The following is a 22,686-nucleotide window of genomic DNA, read 5'->3' on the forward strand; positions in this document are numbered from 1 at the left end:
TACCACTTCACACTGATCAGAATGGCTAACCTTAACAACACAGGAAATAACAGATATTGGCAAGGATGCAGAGAAAGGGGAACCCTCCTACACTGTTGGTGGGAAGGCAAACTGGTACAGCCACTCTGGAGAACAGTATGGAAGTTCTTCAAATAATTAAAAGAACTACCCTATGATCCAGCAATTACATTACTAGGTATTTATCCAAAGGATACAAAAACACAGATTTGAATGGGGCATATACATCCTGATGTTTAGAGCAGCATTATCAACAATAGCCAAACCATGGAAAGAACCCAAAAATCCATCAATTGATGAATGGATAAAGATGTGGCATACACACACACACACACACACACATACACACAGACACCATGGAATATTACTCAGCCATCAAAAAGAATGAAATCTTGCCATTTACAATGATGTGGATGGAGTTAAGAGTATATCATGATAAGCTAATGAGTCAGAGAAAGACAAATCATATTATTTCACTCATGTGGAATTTAAGAAATGAAACAGATGGGAAGGGGGAAAAAAGAGAGAGTAGCAAACTATAAGAAACTTGACTACAGAGAAAAAACTGAGGGTTGATGGAGGGGAGGTAGGTGGGGGATGGGCTAAATAGGTGATGAGCATTAAGGAGGGCACTTAATGATGAGCATTGGGTGTTCCATGTAAGTGATGAATCACTAAGTTCTGCTCCTGAGACCAATATTACATTGTATGGTAACTGAAATTTAAATAAAAATTTGAAAAAATATTTTTGAAAAAAGTTTTTTTAAAGGAGACTTTGAAAGTTTAGAGACTAAAAATGAAGCACACAACTGGAAAACAAAATCACCATTTATTGAACAATTCTTATGTATCAGCACTGAGGTATATTAAGACATACATTATATATATTTATATTTAATCTTCTAACAGAAGTATTATTGTTCATATTCTGTAGAAAAAAAAAATTAGGCTTCTTATTTCACCTCCTAAAATGCTTTCTCAGATATCATCTTAACTGACCTTCCCTGGTCAACCTATCTAAAATTGCAAACCCACTCACTATCCTGAATTCCTTATTCATTTTTCCTGCCTTAAATTCTGCATGGCACATATCCCACATATAATATAACTTCCTTATTTTTTTATCTCCCCTCATGAAAATAAAAGTTCTGTAAGGCAGGGTTTGCCCTTCCAAAACCCCAGTACCAAGAGGACCTGACACAAAGTAGACCTCAATAAGTCTTTGATAAATGAATAATGAATGAATGAATGTACAGCTAAATGCACGGGTGACTTTGTATGAATTAGTTCTGAAAGTCTGTTCAATTCAAAGCCTTTCCATGTGTTTCTACCAGAGTTGCTGAGTAGACACTCTCTCTCTCTCTCTCTCTCTCACACACACACACACACACACACACACACACAGTCTCCTTATCAAAAAAAAGAATGAGTCTCCTGGACAAAGATAACATCACCTGAAGCTTTTGTAGTTGTCCTGCATAATGTTAGACAGTCATTACATTATAGCATGATGAGATAGACAATCAAATAACAAAAGAAAATATTCAACAATAGAAACACATACAAAGTTGATTTAGATGTTGAAATTAACTAAAGTCCTTATAAGCTGTGGCTAATTATGTTCAAGAAACAGAGGAAAAGATGGCAAATACAAATTTTTTAATTGCAAATTCCACCAAAGAATATAATATAAAAATGAATAAAGCAGAAATTCTAGAATAGAAAAATATAGCAACTAAAATTAAAAATTCAATAAGTGGGCTTCAGCAGCATATAAGGCACAGGAAATTTAGAAAACAGGAAAACAGATAAATAGAAAATATCTAATATCTAAGAGTTTAGTCTATATTATAGAACAATTTTAGGGGACAGCATCATTGATTTTTATGGTAATAATAATAGTGACGCATCCTAGCATGTACTTGGAACTCTTCTAGGCACAGTATATTTAATCCCTATAAAACCAATGAAGTAGGTAGTACCCTATTAACATCTCCCTTTAAAAGACAACAAAACGGGTGGCTTCCTGGGTGGCTCAGCAGTTTAGCACCTGCCTTCAGCCCAGGATGTGATCCTAGAGACCTAGGATCGAGCCCCACATCAGGCTCCCTGCATGGAGCCTGCTTCTCTCACTGCCTGTGTCTCTGCCTCTCTCTCTCTCTCTGTGTCTCATGAATAAACAAAATCTTAAAAAAAAAAAAAAAAAAAAAAAAGACAACAAAACTGAAACATAGTTTAATATTACATGCTAGTGAATGGATAAGTCAGAATTTGAATTCAGGCAGTTTGACTCCAAAGTCCACGTAATCAGTAAACTGTACTGCAATGATTAATAACAACTGAAGTGTGGTATGGTTTTTATATTTCTTAGTATCATCTTAAATTAAATCCCTCTCAACATAGTTAGATGGAATTGCTAATTAGCGACTATCTAACGATGATTTTGTAAATAATTTAAAATTAACTATAAGTTGTGCCATGTTGCTTTTATATTACTCATCTGAGAAATGCTTGGTCTGTTGGCCCCGTAGGTGCATTAAAGAGGTGACAAGATGCAGGTTAGGCTTAGGAAGAAAGAAATACTCTCTACAAATTCACACGTGTAAAATGGCAGCCCATATAAAATAAAATTATGGAAGAGAAATATTCAGCATAAATACTCAGAAAAAGAAATGGTAGAACTATCTAAAGAGATAACTTCTTAAAAAACCCTCATGGGACACGACACAGAGAATTCATTTTGAATACTGCATGTGACAGCAGAGTTTAAGCGGGGTTTAGCTCATATACCCATTTGGGATTACAGTATAAATTCTGGAACTATTCTGACAAGAAAATCTTTCCTTTCTCATCATTTGTTGAGAAAGCCAAGAAGTCTTCTCTAAGCATCTAATACCCTCTTTTTGATTATCCGGAATAGAAACTATAAAATTAATTTGTAGTGAGAAAAAAATAAAAATGCTGGGGGAAACTGGCATTTTGCCATTTGAAATAAAACTCTCACTATAAAATTTTTTAAGTTCAAGAAAAAAATGCCTCCTATAATGTACTTTTCTGCCTTTAAACACCTGGACCTGAAAGATTTTCTTAAAGTCTATGTTTGTGGTCTCAATTTTTAGGAAATATTTTAAAAGTCCTGCTGATAATGTCTGAAAGGCTGACACACTCTGGACGTTACTTTGTATACTACCTGTAAGGTGAGCAAAGCAATCAAACCAGGGTTTTGGCTTCTGAAAGTGGCACAGGCACCCCATGTTCTTCCCAGGCATATCTAACCATCATCTTTCCTAACAGTGAAAACCTATCACATTTCTAGAAAACATCTAGGACTAAGTTCTGGAAACTTCTGGTCACAGCACAAAATTTAATTTCTTCAACAAGAACTCAGAGAAAGTTGACCAAACAACAAAAAACTGGTAACATTTTTTAAAGTAATGCTTACCTTTGAATATTTCTGTAACTCAGCATCATCTGCAATCTGTGTATCCAAAGTAGCAACCTAAATTTGCAAGAAAAAATATCCCCAATATTTATAAAAGCATAACTTTATTTCTTCTTAGGTTTTCTGAAGAAAAATCTGTAAACCCTATATATGGATAACACCATCACATCTGCATTCTTATCTATTTTGGGTATTTTTGAAATCTATAAGTAAAACACATAATGTAAAATTTCAGAGAATATTTCTTTTTTTGTTGTTACTGTTCACTATAGCTATCTTTTTCCCTAAATTACTCAGAAGTTAAATCAGAAGGGGAGGAGCAAACTCCTACACTATTGTGAAAAATCCATGACCCCTAAAATTTTAATATAATCCTCTAAAGAGTCCATAAAAAAATTTTATTTTTTTTTTTAACAAAGCCAAGAGTATAATCATTTTTACTCTTAAATTCAGGCCTTAAAACAAAGTTTGTGAGGTCAGTAGAGTGAGAGGAGTCTGGAAGAACTGAAGTATCTGACTTTCCACAGCAAACTCCATCATTTCCCTCAGAGAAATAACTGGCAAGGACACAAACAGAAAGACCTGGCCTGGTGAGAAGTTCATGGAATACTTAAAGCTCTTAATCCTGGCCTAAAACTATTGTTCTAAGCCTCAGTGGTAGAGATCCACAGAAGTGAATTCCTAGCAAGCAAAATATTTTACTGATGATTTGCATCTGTAAGTTGTTAATAAAATATGGTGCATCTGGAAGAAGGGGACAAGTTAAACAATGATCCAACTTAAGCTTCTAGAATGTACTGCACTTCACATAAGTAGATTCTAGAAGAAAAATGAAATAAGAAACACTGTCGTACATGAGTGTATGCATACATTAATTCATCTTGCCTGGTTTCTCTTTTCTGCTCCTCATTGCTCAGAGCAGCAAGAACCCTTAGTGAATAAGTTGTCACTTTAAATTCCCAACCTAGGGACACCTGGGTGGTTCAGCAGTTGAGCATCTGCCTTCAGCCCAGGGCGTGATCCTGGAGTACCAGGATCGAGTCCCCCATCAGGCTCCCTGCATGGAGCCTGCTTCTCCCTCTGCCTGTGTCTCTGCCTCTCTCTCTCGTCTCTCATGAATAAATAAATAAAATCTATAAATAAATAAATACATACATACATATCCACCCAACCTCGAATTCTGCCTCCTATTTCTAGCCATTATGTTATGCCCTCACTGTGTGATAGATAAAATTTGGAAATGTAGTTATAAGGAGGAAAAAATCTTAACCAAAAAGAGCCCATCCCAAAACTGTCCATTTATAAATACTGGGACACCCAATTGCTTTGAATATCAAGCCACTAAAAATAGTAGAAAAAGTTATTTGCAAAGGTGATTGATAGCCTAATGATAAAACACCATTTGAAATCTATGAAGTAGGGATGCCTGGGTGTCTCAATAGTTTAGCATCTGCCTTTGCTTCAGGTCGTGATCCCGGGTCCTGGGATCGTGTCCTGCATCGGGCTCCCCACAGGGAGACTGCTTCTCCCTCTGTCTATGTCTCTGCCTGCGTCTCTCATGAATAAATAAATTTTTTAAATCTTAAAAAAAAAATCTATGAAGTAAAGCAGCAGCAATTCATGAGTACCAAATGCAAGTACAGAATTAGCAACAATAGAGTATGGATGTTTTAACTTATCTTAACAACAGTGGAAATTTTCTGACAATAGATAGTGCTTGTATGTTCTGAAGCAAGAAAAGAAAAAAAATCCCCACAAGCAGCCAACAAGTACTAACGATAAACATATGTAAGAAAACATGAATGACAATAGAAATTTAATAGAATATTTTATTACTAATGCATTTAGCGAACACTATAGAGGCTTTTCTAAGCACAGCTTTCTGCTTTCACATGGATTCATAGGGGGAAATGTAATCAATCCCTTACTCAATGAATCTAATAACAGGTGAAAGGAAGTCTAATGGACCACTGGTGCTATAAACTTATACCTAACCTAAATTACTTCCTGTTCTCTCTAATACATTTGATAATCATTCTTTCATTTTTCTCATAAAACTGTAAGATTCTTTGTGAAACATAGGACTAATATCCATAGCCCTTTCAGTGTACAATAAAACAAACAGATCATAAAAGCAATCATAAAAATGCCAGCAATTTTAAGCAGCTGATACAGGTTATAAATTTAAAGGCAAGTCTTCTAAGATTCTCCTGCCTACCGTTGACTTAAATGTTTTCAACATGAACTGAGTGTCTGCTAATAGTAACTGAAACTTGTGTGCAGGCCTTAATTGTTCTTACAGCTTAAAATGCTAAAAAAAGAAAATAAAAATCAATTGATCCACTAGGGAAGGAAGGTAGGAGGAAAAATAAAGGCAAACTGGCTAATCTTGGGCTCTCCTTTTCTTTAAACTGCAATGTTAGGAACTTGACATGAATGGTTTTTTATTACCACATTTTAACATACCATTACTTCATAATCTGGGCCCAATAGGTTTTCCCATCTAGATTTCAGCTCATTTTCTGGAGAGTCTGGGACTCTTTCTGGATTAAAAAAAAAAAAAAATTAATTGAAGCTACTGTAAGCCAAACTTGACTACTAAATTCCTCAATAATAGCACAATTCCACAATTCCAGTAAGTAAAAGGGAAATGAATAGAAAGGAACATGCATTAACTTGAGTCTACCAGGTAAAGTAAATCAGAGGTGACTTAAATATGTTGTGTCCAAAATATGAAGGGGCTTTTGTTGATAAGGACTATTTGAAAGGGAAGAGGAACTGATAATTTAAAAATGAAATTTGAAATATATGCACTTTATATGTAAACACCCTGCCAATTACAAGTAAAATACATCTGGCTTTGCTTTACAATATGTTAAGACAAACAAGAATCTAATTTAAATGTTAATCACTTCAAAGTAATACCTTCCACTCACCCATAGAAAAAGTAAAACTTTATCAAGACATCTTTACCGTCAACTGGCCATTATCAACACAATCCTGTCAGACTTCTCATCTGGGCGGATATAAAACCACGTCTGGTTTAATTCAACCAGGAAGATGCATGGGCTTTAATAGACTAGAAACTCTGTGTACTTTGGTCTCATGTGGTTACTTGGTTATACCTTTGTGACTCTTGAGTATAATATTGCCTTTTTGGCATAGGTAAGATAATATTAAAGAACTAAGACAGATTTTAAGTGCCCTGCCTGTCCTCCATATGATCTTAGCCAGAAGCTCAGGGCACAGTTCATAGTCTGAGTAATGCCTAATAGGCAAAAGTTAAAGTACTAAAAATACAATTTCAACTTATAGCAGTAGCAGAAAATAAACCTTCACATTTTTTTTTCTTGAAGTTAAGGAAAAACTCTTTCAATTTTGTGACAAGATTAAACAAGTCACAGAACACTTACTCCAGCTGACATAACCATCTGTCTAAAATCAAACATAACTTGCAATATCAGCTCTTTCAGTCTTCAGCACGGACAGCTCACCTTGGATGCATATAATCCTTAATTACATAATGCAAATCATCAAGTAAAACAGGCTAACCTCAGAACTCAGAGACTAAGTTTATAAACACTAAACAGCTTAACTCACTAGATGTACAAAAGAATATCCATGAAATAACTGTATCAACTGACATGCTAGGTTACATGTCGAGGATAACTAACCAAAGATCTTATTAAAAGCAAAATATCATTTATGTGGGCTCTGCACCTTTGTGCCTATCTATTGCTGTCATCACTTCCATAAGAAATTACATTTAGATTTCTACCGTCTTTGTTAAATTTCTTCCGTGAAGCAGTTTATCTGGTAAGTTAATTTGCAAAGTTTTGGTTGAATTGTAAGCTTAAAAACATGATATTTATTTATTTATTTATTTATTTTTAAAACATGATATTTAAAGATGACATTTCATACACATGTATAATATAATATTTCACCTACAATTCTTTTGACTTTTTCATCTTTCACTTGTACAATGGAAGCACTTGTACAATGGAAGTCATGAGTTTTAAAGCATGGTACAGCAAAAAAATAAATAAATAATAAAATAAAGCATGGTACAAACTAAGTCCCAGAGGAAAAGACTATTTTCAGCAGCCCAATAAATCCTGGACTATACAAAATGACTTAAAACCTGAATAGTATGATGATCTGAAATAATTATTCAAATAGCAAAGAAGGGGACCAGAATATGCCATTTAGCATATAGAGTATTTTGAGCTGACGGCAATCAAGACCTGACAGAAAAAACTTTTACCTCTCTCATTACCTAAAAGAATTTAGATAGGAGGTCTATGCCAGAAAGAGCTATTACCATAGATGATTTTTTTTATCTGAAAGACCTATTGGCACAGCAGAGCAAACTTAATTACCGAACATTTGTTCTCCTTATCATGTTGCAAATTTCCATCGTCCTCATCTTTGAAGCCTCTATCCTATTCCTTAATTTAGGATGGTATATAAACCTCAGTTGCCCAACTTACTCTTGGGTCTCATATTTTTATGGGGCTCCCATACTCATGAAATTTGTTATTCTCCTATTAATCTGTTTTATGTCAATTTAAATATTAGACCAAAGAACCTAGAAGGGAAAAAAGGGAAAGCTTTTCTGCAACTACAGCAAAAAAGACAGCTAACTTCTTAGCAGCTCAACGACTTTGGTCTTACTGTTAAGCTTAAATTATACACACTCGTGAAGAAAAAAAATGCAACGATGGACACCTAGGTGGCTCAGCGTTTGAGCATCTGCCTTTGGCTCAGGGCATGATCCCAGAGTCCCAGAATCCAGTCCCGCATTGGGCTCCCTACATGGAGCCTGCTTCTCCCTCTGCCTATGTCTCTGCCATTCTCTCTCTCTCTCTTTCTCTTGAATAAATAAATAAAATCTTAAAAAAAGAAAAAAGAAAAATATGCAGTAAGGTTGAACCAAAAAGAGCAGATAGGGCAGCCCAGGTGGCTCAGCAGTTTAGCGCCGCCTTCAGCCCAGGGCGTGATCCTGGAGACCTGGGATCAAGTCCCACGTCAGGCTCCCTGCATGGAGCCTGCTTCTTCCTCTGCCTGTGTCTCTGCCTCTTTCTCTCTCTCGCTCTCTCTCTCTCTTTCTGTGTGTGTGTATGTGTTTCTCATGAATAAATAAATAAAATCTTTTGAAAAACAAAAACAAGAGCAGATAAAAATGTCTGAAAATATTTCTAAGTTCAAAATGTATTTGATATTCACCCAATAGTTCCATGAAAACCTATCTGGGTTCACTTGAATTTTTTTTTTAAGATTGTATTTATTTATTCATGAGAGACACACAGAGAGAAGAGGCAGAGACACAAGCAGAGGGAGAAGCAGGCTCCATGCAGGGAGGCCAATGTGGGACTTGATCCTGCAACTCCAGAATCACGCCCTGGGCTGAAGGCAGGCGCTAACCCACTGAGCCACCCAGGCGTCCCATGGGTTCACTTGAATTTAAGTAGCAAAGATATAACTACAATCCAGTTGGGTCAAAAAGAATAAAGCAAATTTTCAAGTTATGGGAAATTTTTTTCAGCTTGAATAGTGTTACTCCCTCCTTCAGGTCATCCTTTCCTGAGGCAAGACAATCAAAACCAAAACTTCTCTGGAAGAGGATGGTGTTAGGTATCCCATTTCATTCAACTGTCAAGGCTTTCCTGAGCACCTCTGTACAGGGAATTGTATGAGACTGTTATCAAAATGCTTGCAGAACTGAGTCAACTATGTAGCCAAGGTATCAAAGTACAAAGTAAAAGGACAAAGTTGCACATAAGATCAAAATAAGATTAAAATATAAATATTTAGCAATCTGGCAGTTTTATAAAACATGTAAATATGTATACATTATGAATTATAATGGTAAAAGGAAACACTGCTGTATGTATACAGACAGCTAGATATCTACAGCTGTATCAATGAATATACATAAGTTAACATAGGCAATAATTAAAAATGCTTACAAGCTTAAAAAATAGTTAATATATACTAATAAAAATGCAATATTCAAAATTAATTAAACAAAGATTACACAATAACATGCTTGGTCCCCAACTCCCACAATTGTTAAGATGTTGATATTAAGAGACGCCTGGGTGGCTAAGTGGTTGAGTGCCTGCCTTTGACTCAGGGCGTGATCCTGGAGTCCTGGGATCCAGTCCTGCATCTGGCTTCCAGCAGGGAGCCTGCCTCTCCCTCTGCCTATGTCTTTGCCTTTCTGTGTGTCAATCATGAATAAATAAATAAAATCTTTAAAAAAAAAAAAGATGTTGATATTAAGAATATCCTATTTGGGGGGCACCTGAGTGGCTTGGTCGGTTAAGCATCTGCCTTAGACTCAGGTCATGGTCCCAGGGTCCTGGGATTGAACTCCATATAGGGCATCCTGCTCAGTGGGGAGTCTGCTTCTTCCTCTTCCTCTCCCCCCCCGCTCATGCTCATGCTCTCTGTCTCTGTCTCTCTCTCAAATAATTAAAAAAAAAATATATATATATATATATACACACACACACACATATACATCCTATTTTGCATCTTCAAAATGCCTCTAAAATTTCTCATATTATATTAACTATAAAGAGGGAAAACAGTTAACAAATGAGAAAGTCAAATTACTTTGTTTTGAATTGAACGCTTTGTGCCTACCTAATTTTTCTAAGGCTTGTATGTTGTCATTTTTTAGATTATCCATTCTTTCTTCAGTTTCCTCATCCCCACCATCCAAATTAGTTTCCGTTTCCACTGCTCCAGTTACATAGCGAGCTGGTGTTCCCGATGGTTCTACAACAGTTCCTAAAATAAGAATTACTAACTTGAATCACTAGTAACTGAAGACCATATTTAAGTGAGCTTATTACAATCCTGTTCACAGACTCATTACAAACATCTCAGGTAACCTACGTATAGGATTCCTTTATTCAAAACACCATGTGAGATAACCACTTAAGTCCTTAAAAATTAAGAAACTGCTGGTAATATTGAAAAGGATAAGGAACCAGGCAATGGGAAGGTAAGAACAAGGTAAAGTCATTGACAAAGGAGTAGATACTTTTCAACCTAGCCTTGGAAAAGAAAAAGAACACTAAGGTCTTACAATCTTGTGCTTGTGGTGGTAAGGAGCAAGATATGCAAAAGAAGTCCATCCCTGTGCTCCGGACTCTGCTAGGTTCTAAAATGACATCATCATGAGTTAAAAAAAAAATTAATTCTACATAGGTAACTTTATGAACTGCAAGGGAACTGGAGAGAATTCCCTTGGTTGCAGTGGTTCCTGCCTTAGCTAAACTGAGCTACGTAATAAGATATCCAAAGCTTTCAATCTCAAGCATGCAAGTCATTACATATCTCTTAAATACAAGAAAGGTTGAAGAAGAGTCATTTTAGATCATTTTTTAAATAATCACACATGACTTATAAAGTATTCCTACCAAAAATATTTAACCTGGATTAACTAAGGCTTTATATCTATCTTCTCACAGGAAATATAGTGGATAGAGAAAGTAGTTAAATTACATTACAATGACAATCAAATTCAGAATGTGGTATTCTAGTGACAAATGAACAAATCCCTCTACAAAAAGTCTGTGCCACAGAGGCGGGGGGGGTGGGAGGGTGCTTCTAGATTAAGAAACCAAAGAAACACAACGCAGGCAGTAAGTCCAATGTGTGACTGAATCTTGATTTTATGAGGTTTTTATTTCAGAGAAGGGGAAATGGGAAAAGAAGCTACAAAAGACATTGGGGGCAACTGGCAAATTTAAGTATGTGTTAAGTATTTAATATTAGGAAATTACTATTAATTTTTTTGATGTGATAATATTATTATATATCTTTATTCTTACAAACTACAGATTTATTCTTACAAACTAAAGTGTCATGATGTCTACTACTCACTCTTAAGTGGTTAAGGAAAAAAGAGAAATAGATGAAACAAATATGGCAAAACAGTAACTGTTGAATCTAAATGGTAGGTTTGTGGGTATTTGTTATTTTTCAATTTTTCTATACATTCAAAATTTTTTATAATAGTATTGACCCATGAACAACGAAGGTAGTTAGGGGCCCTTCCCCTTCTCCATGAAACTGAAAACCCATATAGGGACATCTGGGTGGCTCAGCAGTTGAGCATCTGTCTTTGGGTCAGGGCGTGATCCTGGGGTTCCGGGATCCTGGGGTTCCGGGATCGAGTCCCACATCGAGCTCCCTGTGAGGAGCCTGCTTCTCCCTCTGCCTGTGTCTCTGCCTCTCATGAATACATAAAATCTTAAAAAAAAGAAAAAAGAAAAAAAAATATAAAACTTATGAATCCCCCCAAGTGTAACTACTAACAACCTACTATTGACCAGAAGCCTTACTGATAGGCATAGTCAATTAACATATTTTGTATATTATATGTATTATATACAATATTCTTATAATATAGCTAGAGAAAAGAAAATGTCATTAATGAAGTCATTAAAGTCATAAGAAAAAAAGTAAAAAAAAAAAAGAAAGTCATAAGAAAGAAAATACAGTATAGTACTGTATTGGAAAAAAATCCATGTATAAATGGACCTACACAATTGAAACCTGTGTTGTTCAAGGGTCAACTATAAAAAGTTGGAAAATATAACCAGTTAAAAGTTTCTGTGATCTTGGGGCGCCTGGGTGGCTCAGTAGGTTAAGTGTTAGACTTCTGATTTCCACTTGGGTTGTGATCTCCATTTCCTGGGATCCAGTCTGGGACTCTGCACTCAGCAGGGAGTCTGCTTCTCCCCCCTAGGCATGCATGCCATTGTGCACTCTCTTTCTCAAATGGAAAAATCTGTGTAGACAAACAAATACTGTAAAAAAATTTTTTTAAGTTCCTATGATCTTAATATGACATTTTTAACCATACATAAATTTTTTAGATCGTTAATCCGGTGATACACACTAAAAGCACAGCCTAGTACTAGGCAAAGTAATGCGGCCAGAAGCTGCTAGCGCAGGTGGGGAAAATAGCTACATACCAGAATTTACAGTACAGAGCAGTACATGATGTAATTGCATGCTGCAAGTAATATACAAATTGGTACACAAATAAGATATACAAGGTATACAAAACAGTAGGGGTTTAGAGGAGAAAAAGACAGTTTTAGAATGGTAGAGGAAGGTATTGCACAAGAGCTAGAAGTTGTACAGTTTGCTTCAGTAAAATAGACAAAATGCTGGCTATGGAAGGCACACAAAAGTGTTGTTACATGGGGCAGGGAACAAAGGCAACACCCTTCCCCTATATTACAGTGGCTACATGTAAAACAGGTGATTCCAACAGGGCGTGATAAATGCTATGGTAGACCACTCTTTCAAGGATGCTAGTAAAATCCACATGAAGGTCCTCTCAACCATGGAAGAAGTGCAAATTTAGAGTCAAAATTTATTCCAACATAAATTTAAAATGTAGGCATGCGCAGGAAAGAATTGCTAATTCGCCGATGACATACTTTATTTGATACAGTAGGCTGAAGCCAAGGGCTCTATCAGAGCTATTAAAAACCATTATGTTGATATAAATATTTATGTAAACCTTTTAAGGTCAATATAGCATTTGTACAATTTGTACTATTTAGGCAATTTTTAATTTCATACATACGATGCAGTTGACAGGGCATCTGTCTTTCAGCGGCAAAATTTCCACTATCACATAAAACTTAAAAAGTTCCAATTTAAATATAAATCAATATCAGTTGAAAGCAAGGCTTCCAGGCTTATTATATCTTCAGAAGAGGGGGGGGCAAAATGTATTCATCTTCTGACAAATTCTAATGGAATTATTTCTTACTCGCTAGTTCTATAACTAGTCATTCATCTTAAATTGAATTTGTTTTCAGGATTGTCAAATTTTGTTGATCTACACATTAATAACTTGATAATTAAAAAACTGCCATGCATATTATTATGTATTTGTTCTATGATGAAAATCTGCTATTCTTTAATCAAAATAACAAATATTTCACAAATAAAAATGTTCTTAATAGAAATCCAGGTTTTATTTTTCCCCTCTGTATTTCAAAGAGTAAATCAGGAGACATTAGAATCAAATATATCGTTAGAAGTAATATGAAATCTGAAGTGTGCAAAATGTCAAAGCATTAGACAAATGAGAGCCCCCTAGAACAAAAGGTGTTGAAGCTTTATTATTCAAATATAAGTAATAAATGAAATTTAGAAGCTTTTTGGAAAAATGATTTCCATCCCCATTTAGAACAGCTCTCAGAGCTTAATGCATGTCAGGGTTCACGTTCTAACATTTGGACTGGCACATTATAATAGGCAAGGAAACTCTTCTTCAATGCACAAATGAGCTGATTCATTTCTCCATCACTGCATTACAAAAAGACAGGCAGTTTTTCCTTCCCAGACTCACAGAACAACTTCCCCAAGTAAGCTATTCTTCCAAGCCCAGACTATGCGGTGGGGAGAGGGATACTGGAATTAACTACCTCTGTCTGAAGACCGTTCAAGGGGAGAAGTAGATGAACACATCTTCCTTCGAACTAGAGTTAGGTGTACCACTTGCCCTGCATTTCGTAATACTTCAACAACATCCTGGTTGGTAAAACCCTGAATATTCACACCATCAACCTAAAACAGGAAGAGACACATTAAACAGAGAGTTCAAGGTAACTGCTATTTTCAATTCTAACAAGGCAGAATAATATTAGGCAATTCATTTCATGCCAAAGTGAATTTGTATTAAACCTAAGTAATTATCTTTGAATAGGATGCAAACTTGGTAGTAAAACATGCTGACAAGCTTCCTGAAAACCTAAAGAGCAAACTCAAACTTACACTCCACAGAGTCACACATTAAACTGACAACCCGAGAGGTCAAAGTTCTTAGTCTCTGCTGCTATTCAAAATTCAAAGTCCTATAAAAGATGGTCAACTGCTATACCTAGCTCTTAAGACGTACTAAGTAGAAGCCATTATTATAAAAAATCAAAGAGGTCATCCAACACTTCATCCCACTATCCTATAACTATGTGGTATTTTCCAGAAGAGACACACAGATATCCCCGCATTGGGTTTTCTAGTGCTGTGAAAAAGTATATTCAAGAAACAGATTTACTAATCTAAGTCAAGCCCAATCCTCATTTCTGAAGTCCATCAGGACAAATAAGCCTCAGGTTCCACCCAATTCCCTTAAGCTGGCCAAACCATTACTTTAGCTATCCCCAGAAGTATTCTCTCCAAAGCATCCACCGCTATTGCTTGCCTCTATACCTTGCAAATTACAGGACATTTCCTAAACTAAGAGTCATGAAAGATGCTTCCTTAGATGGACCTGAAGAACAAAGATTCAAATGATAGTTACAAACATCTGTTTCTATGTAAATCACTAAATTAAATGTGTGTGTGTATGTAGAATGTTTATGCTTCAAAAGTATTGTTCAAATAAACTTTAAAGCTTAACCAATTTCCACTAAATGGAGAAAAGACCAGTCTGAATTGCCAAAAGGTAATTATTATATCCTTCAATATATAAAATATCTCAATTTTGTATGTACTAAAAATTACTGTTAGAAAAATTACTTCCATGAAGAGATAAAAAGAGCCAATTAATAGCCTACTAAAATGTATATAAAATGATTGAGTTTAAAGAACACAGAGGTGCTTGAAAGTCATTTTTAGGAGAATGCTAAATCATCTTTCAGGTATATGTGTGTGTATATATATTTTTTCCTGCCAATATGGCTGGTGACTCCTTTCTTCATACACAGTGAAAAAAAAAAAAAAAAACAAACAAAAAACAAAAACAAAAAAATCTAGGACCCTACGAGTCTAAATCAATGAAATTTCACTGAACTTAATTTTTTAAAACATTATGAGACCATATGAAGATATTCTCCTCTCACACATATTATAATAAAGATAACTTTTTTCCCCAACCTGATTCAATTATAAGACAAAGGGTAGTTACTTACAGCAACTATTTTGTCATTCACTTGAATTTGGCCGTTGTGGTATGCAGCACTGCCGGGTATTATACTTTTCACATAAATCCCTGAAGCCTCCCCTGAGGTACATGAAAACATATGGAGAATGGAAGAAAGCTCTAATTAGACCTTGATTGCAAAATTCATATCAAGAGGTTAATTAGCTACAGGGGCTGACTTGAGGCTTGATAAATACTATTTTGAACACAAGCAGAGAAATTGATGGATTATTTCAAACTGTCACCATCACAAGTGACCCGAATTTGAAATGATGTGACTGATGACTATTTCTGGAAAAATAATCAGTAATGGAAGCTTGATGAAATTGCACTATAAGCTGGAATTCAGGAGAGCCCAGGCAGTCTCATCCTCTTCTCTTGGGCTTTCTTCCTTCTTCCTCAGGCCCTGGAGCCTTATCACTTTTCACCAGCTCTAAGACAAGAGTCTCCTACCTGGTCTTCCTGCCTACATTTAGTTCACTGCTCATGTTAGCTTCCCAGACATAGAAAAGTACACACAGAGTTTAAAAACAAATTAATTTTAAAACTTAGCAACATTAATCTTTACATTACAAAATATTTAAATACAAGCAAATGGCTAAATAAAAATTACAACTATATAAAAAGTATACATGCCTATGGGCAAAAGACTAGAAGAGAAAATAGAAAATGAAAAACTGTAAGTTTGGATGATTTTATATTTTTATTCTTTCATTTCAAATGAACTCACAATATTGTCTATAGAAGAAAAATAAACATCAATGAATTCCTATTTCCTACATATTAAAATGCAAATTTCACAGAATCATATTCAAGGACCTCCATAATCTGCCCAAAACTTTTTTTTACACTTATCTTCCAACTGCCATCCCTCCAAAACAAAAGCGCACACGCACAAGACTTGATATTTCACCAAAACACTAAATATTGTCATGATGTCATATCCCTTTTTTTTAATTCATTTTTTCTTCCTCTAAATCTCATCCCTTCTACTAAAATCTTTTTCCATTCCTACCACAAATGGCTGTGAATTCCTTATTTTGTTCTGTCAAATTTAATCTTTCATCTGCCATATGATAGTTTGCTTATATCTCTGCTAGGACACATATTTCATTTATCCTTAAACATTTTTTTTTTTAGGGCAGCTGGGTGGCTCAGCCATTTAGCGCTGCCTTCAGCCCAGGGCATGATCCTGGAGACCCGGGATCAAGTCCCATGTCAGGCTCCCTGCATAGAGCCTGCTTGCTTCTCCCTCTGATGGTGTCTCTGCCTCTCTCTCTCTCTCTCTCTCTCTCTCTCTCTGTCTCTCATGAATAAATAAATAACATCTTTAAAAAAAAAATTCTTTTAGGGCAGCCCAGGTGGCTCAGCGGTTTAACGCCACCTTTAGCCCAGGGCTAAAATGTGGGTTGTTTTTTTTTAAGATGTTATTTATTTATTCATGAGAGAAACAGAGGGGGGAGGGGCAGAGACACCAGCAGAGGGAGAAGCAGGCTCCATGCAGGAAGCCTGACATGGGACTCGATCCCAGGTCTCCAGGATCATGCCTGGGGCTGAAGGCAGGTGCTAAACCACTGAGCCACCCAGGGATCCCCTATTCTTAAACATTTAAGAGTTATTTACATATTCCTTTCTCAGACTAGACTTTTCTTAATATTCATTTTTCTATCCCTTTCAGAACTAAGCAAAGTAACTCCCTGAAAAGTCCAATGAACAGAATAAAGGAAAAATTACTCTGAAAGACTACATGTTAAAAACCATACTGAGTTTTTAAATGTTCTCGTTTTTGGATTTGCCACTGTCTCCCTCTCCCAAAGTCTCCAAAACTTCTTTTGAGAATAAAGAAGTAAAATGACTCTTTCCTTTATTCAGTAACATAAGTATCAAATTTTCTCAATTTTCTATCAGTTATCCACTTTCACTTGACTTGGTATGTATATTGTTAGGTTTACAAGAACACTCCAAAAACTTTATATAATAAAGGTTCATAAGCCACAAGTTTAGGAACTAAGCCATGATTTCTCTAATGAGACAGCATATTAAGAGCTATTCAATATAGCTTTTTTTTCCCCCCAACATTATTATACAATCCATACTTAGCTCTTTTGGAATTCATTTAAATTCTGAGCCTAATAAAGGTGGCACTTAGAAAAGTCTAAAGGTTTGAAAACAGTTATTTCATTAGGCTAAAATAGCACAAGGTGGTCTGACATGAATTTCACTCAGGACTTTGAATACATTAGCACTCTTAATCTTTCCACCTGCTGTAAGTATGCAAAATAATATTTTTTTTTAAAAAATCAACTTTCTAATCTTGTTATTTTTTAAAAACTAGAACATTTCATAACTCGGAATTCATGTTATGAGCAAATATTTGTCCAAAAGGTTTATTTTTCCTTACTTTAATGATTGTCTTACTAATAATAGAGTAACTCTTAAAATAAGTTACCAAAGCTTTGCATGTAGGAGTTGAGGCAGTGTTATTCAGAGATACTTGGGCCATGTATTTATTCTTACAATAGAATCCCTTTAAAGGACAGGAAAATAATTCCAATTAAATAATTTATTCTATATTATTTTTTAGTAATTACAGTATTTTTGACATTCATAATATGAAACATACACAGTAATCCTTTTACATTAGCACATCCAAAATGTCAGAATATGTAACAGTCACAATATTTATAATTATCTATCTTAGAAAAATGTTATACACTAAGTTATACAATTTGATCCTTTTGCTAATGACAATCAAGTCAGCTATAAAATTACTGAGATAAAAGTATAAATCTCTAATCACTGGAAAGTAACTGGCTGCCACTATAGATAACACAGTTTTATTGTTCAGTATTAAAATTTGCACTTATTTAATTTTACTATCTAGAAAACTTCACACCCTTTACAATTATTTCCAAATATAAAATGATTCATTTACCTGTATGAGCAGTTCCAATATAGCCAACAATTCTAATCCCAAGACTCTGTCCATCTTTTTTAATGAGCTCAACACCATAAGTTTCATAAAGAGAACTGTCCTAAAAGGGAAAAAAAAAAAAACAATTTTAGTGATACACATTATTTAATTCCATAACTGTGTGTAGTCAGTTTGTGCATGGTTTGCCAAGTATTTTTTTTTAGAACCTGTGGCAGAAACTTTGATTCCTGGTGCTATTGCTGTGTTTATGTTCCATTATGTGGCAAAAGGGAGATTAATCCAGGTGCATCTGATCTAATCAGGGGCCTTTCAAAAGCAGAGTTTTCTAGATGGCCACAGAAAAGGAAGTGAAATTGAAGCATAAAGGCTGGACTTGTGGTAGGAGGTCTGTGAGAAGTTACATTTCTGGAAGAGCTGAGTGTGGTCCTTAGCTGATAGTTAGCAAAGAAGAGACTTCAGTCCTACAGCTTCAAGGAATATATTCTACCAACAATTAAATAAGCTCAGAAATGGACTGTCCGCAGAGCATCCAGATAAGAGTCCAGCCAGCCCTTAATTTTGGTCATATAGAAATCTAAGCAGAGCCTAGCCATGTCCACCCAGACTTCTGTCCTACACAACTAACAAAGCAGGTTGTTTTAAGCCACTAAGTTTGTGTTGTTGGTGTTTTTTTTTTTTTTTTTTTTTTTTTTTAATGTTTTGTTTTGTTTTTGAGAGTGAGAGAGCATGTACGAGACATGAGGCTCGATCTCATGGCTGGAGCTGAGATCATGACCTGAGCTGAGATCAAGAGTCAGACACTTAACTCACTGAACCATCCAGGTGCCTTAGTGATAATTTATACAACAACAGAAAACTAATACAGCTATTTAGAAAACACTCAGGATAAATTTTTATCTAAAAAAAACCCAGGGGTGCCTGGGTGGCTCAGTGGGTTAAGCATCTGCCTTTGGCTCAGGTCATGGTCTCAGGGTCTCAAGATCGAGTCCTGCATTGTGGGGCGAGGGGTGGTCTCTGCTCAGTGGGAGGCCTGTTGCTCCCTCTCCCTCTGCCCCTCCCCTTGCTCGTGCTCTCTCACATAAATGAATAAAATATTTAAAAAAAAAACAAATGTAAAGAAAAGTTTAGAAACAAATGGTAAAAATTACTGTAATTATTGTGAGCAAAAAATATTCAACTAAAACTTACTTTCATACTTCTAATTTAAAATATTTCTTTTAAAGAATAAAATGTCGGGATACCTGGGTGCCTCAGCAGTTGAGCACCTGCCTTTGGCCCAGTGTGATCCTGGAGTCCCAGGATCAAGTCCCACATCAGGCTCCCTGCATGGAGCCTGCTTCTCCCTCTGCCTATGTCTCTGCCTCTTTCTATCCGTGTCTCTCATGAATAAATAAATAAATAGAATCTTTAAAAAAAATAAAATAAAATAAAGAATAAAATGTCTAAAAACATGGTTCAATTCAAACGACTAACATTAGAAAGGAAACAGTTAATTGCATCAAATTCTCACTTATCACAGAGCTACATTGTCCCCACTACTGAAATGAAGGCTCTAGACAGCTAGAGTAATAGAGGGGAAGAAAGTGGCTACAACCGATTTAGAGAGGAAAACAAATGATGCTAACATCTCAGACAGAAAACTTCCATTCACAAGGTTCCAAGGAGAGGCAAACAATTTTCTAGAACAGCCCCTCAAATACACATAAATGATGGTCTTCTACCCCTCCCCACCAAAATCACTTCTCCTTTCTTTCCCCGGCCCCTCCTTTTAAAAACTATTTCTTTTCTTTAGCTTTATTACTCCTTGATTCAGAGCCTGTGACATGGCTAGAAAGATCCTAGAATAGACCAGAAAGATCTGAATTCAAATTCCAGCTTGCAACTTACTCACTATATGATTTTATTTATTTATTTTTGAGATCAAGATCTGAGCTGCCTGAAATCAGGTTTCGGACACTTAACTGTGCCACCGAGGTGCCCCTCACTATATGACTTTTAAATGGGTAATTTATTTTTTTTTAAGATTTTATTTATTTATTCATGAGAGACAGAGAGAGAGGCAGAGACATAGGCAGAGAGAGAAGCAGGCTCCCTCTAAGGGAGCCTGATGTGGGACTTGATCCCAGGACCCCGAGATCATGATCTAAGCCAAAGGCGGACGCTCAAGCACTGCCCAGGCACCCCTTAAATAAGTAATTTAGACTTGAGTTCCTTCAGCTAATATGATCTTATCTTAATGAAAGAATAAGACCTATCTTGAAGAATTCCTGTAAGAATTGCAGATGACCTTGACAATTCTGGGTATTTGATAACAATAATGATTATTGTTTATTATAATGGTTATAATATATATTATTATCTATTCCCTTTATTCATTCTGTTCCTGTGATAACTTCTACACTGACCAGTATTTAGTTTCCCATCCAATATGTGGATGACCATATATGGAGGTGACCACTCTAATGACATACAAATGGCAAGTACCAGCCAGGCTCAGTCAGTGGAGTATGCGACTCTTGATCTTGGAGTCATGAGTTCAAGCCCAACATTGGGCATACAGCTTACTTTAAAATAAATAAATAAAATTTTTGAAAAGCCTTTATTTTAAAAAAGAAATGGCAAATATTAGTTTCCAATTTACTAGATGATTAGCTGAAGTTTAGTGAGGTTGAATGATGCTGAGAAACAGCAAAAAAGAAAATCAAACTTGTCTAATGTCTCCCAACTGGGCTCTCCTCTGCTTCACTGGGAGGCACTACTCATACTCACATGGCACTTTGAGTCGAAGGCATCTCAAATCTTGCAGGGTCTCATAACTAGTATTTATAGCAGAAGAACTATTTATATACTCACAGTACTAGGGCTCCTGTTAGCTACAGCAGGCAGGGCAACAGGTAAGGCTGCAGGGGTAGGAGGGGTTACAGAAGTTTCACCAACTGGGTCTCTTGCAACAAGCATCCTGACTGAATTTCCACAGTTCCTTAGCACTTGTGCAACTTGCTCGCTGGTCATTCCCTGCACATCTGTGTCACCAATCTTCAAGATGTGGTCCCCTGTCTGGAGTCTTCCATCCTTTAATTGAAGAAAAAAAACAAAATTATTCCAACAAATCAATGGTTTAATTTCACTAGCTAATAATCAATTCATCAGACTTTCAATTCTGGTAGAATGGCTGACAAAGAAGCCACCTATAATATGCTCAATGGGACGCCTGGGTGTTTGAGCATCTCCCTTTGACTTAGGGCATGATCCTGTGGTCCTGGGATCAAGTCCTGCATCAAGCTCCCCATGAAAAGCCTGCTTCTCCCTCTGCCTATGTCTCTGCCTCTCTCTTTCATGGACAGATAGATAAAATCTTTAAAAAAAAAAAAAAGCGTATTGTTTTAATGAATGCTGAACTGGCAACAGAGAAAAGGAAATCTTTGCCAAAAAAAAAAAAAAAAAGATGAGGTGGAGGATGTGTTCAAAAGAAGAGTAACTAGAATTCTAAAATGGACATTTACGCGAGGGCATCACTTCATGCCTAATGGCCTAGAGCCAGGGCATTAATGACCACAAAGATAGGGAGAGATCAGAAAGTCCTGGGCTGCAAAAAGGGCGGGAGTTTGGATCAGAAGTTTCCGGCATCAAGCCAGGAATTCTGAAGGCCAACAAACTCAGTGGCATGTTTAAGGATCAGCAAGATGTCAGTATGGCTGGAAGAGGATGAGCAAAGAGTAGAGTAATTAAGAGGAGATGGGAGCATTAACTGGAGGTCAGCAGTGCAGAGCATTTGCTCTGAACCAGTGGGAAGGGAAGTCATTGAAAGGCTTTGAACAGAGAAGGGACATTATCTGACTTCTTTTACCAAGATCCCCCAAACTTCTGTACTGAAAACAGGCTATAGGAGAGGAAGCAACAGAAGCAGAGAGATACCAGTTAGGAAGCTACAATAGGAACCTAAAAAGAGATAATACTAGCCTGCGGACTGGGTTAGCAGTTGGAGTGTGGAGGAGACTCTAGATGTAGATGTATTCTTTTTAAGATCTTATTTATTTATTTTGAGAGACACACACACACACACAGAGGCAGAAACACAGGCAGAGAGAGAGAGAGAGGCAGGTTCCCTGAGATGAGCCCAATGCGGGACTCAATCCTAGGACCACAGGATCACAATCTGAGCCAAAGGCAGATGCTCAAGCACTGAGCCACCCAGGTGCCCCTCTAGATGTATTCTTAATGAACTTTCAACAGGCTCTACTGATAGCTTCTACATGAGGTATGAAGAGAAAAAAGGACTCAAAACTCCAAGTTGTTAATCCTAAGCAACTAGAAAGTTGCTAT

At 36.2% G+C, this 22,686-nt stretch overlaps 1 protein-coding gene across 6 annotated transcripts in view; it reads right to left on the minus strand.

The window, feature by feature from the left end:
- Positions 1-22,686, minus strand: part of PATJ (PATJ crumbs cell polarity complex component) — a 356,206-nt gene that overhangs the window by 296,365 nt on the left and 37,155 nt on the right. For all 6 annotated transcript variants that reach the window (XM_038537344.1, XM_038537342.1, XM_038537341.1 and 3 more), the window contains exons 8-14: positions 21,217-21,435; positions 18,364-18,463; positions 15,418-15,509; positions 13,933-14,074; positions 10,115-10,261; positions 5,927-6,003; positions 3,461-3,517 (exon numbers count right to left, since the gene is read on the minus strand). In XM_038537344.1, the coding sequence (XP_038393272.1) occupies positions 3,461-3,517; positions 5,927-6,003; positions 10,115-10,261; positions 13,933-14,074; positions 15,418-15,509; positions 18,364-18,463; positions 21,217-21,435 (834 nt within the window). The remainder of the gene's footprint in view (positions 1-3,460; positions 3,518-5,926; positions 6,004-10,114; positions 10,262-13,932; positions 14,075-15,417; positions 15,510-18,363; positions 18,464-21,216; positions 21,436-22,686) is intronic.

The sequence above is a fragment of the Canis lupus genome, chromosome 5, assembly GCF_011100685.1.
Source record: "Canis lupus familiaris isolate Mischka breed German Shepherd chromosome 5, alternate assembly UU_Cfam_GSD_1.0, whole genome shotgun sequence".
NCBI lineage: Eukaryota > Metazoa > Chordata > Mammalia > Carnivora > Canidae > Canis > Canis lupus.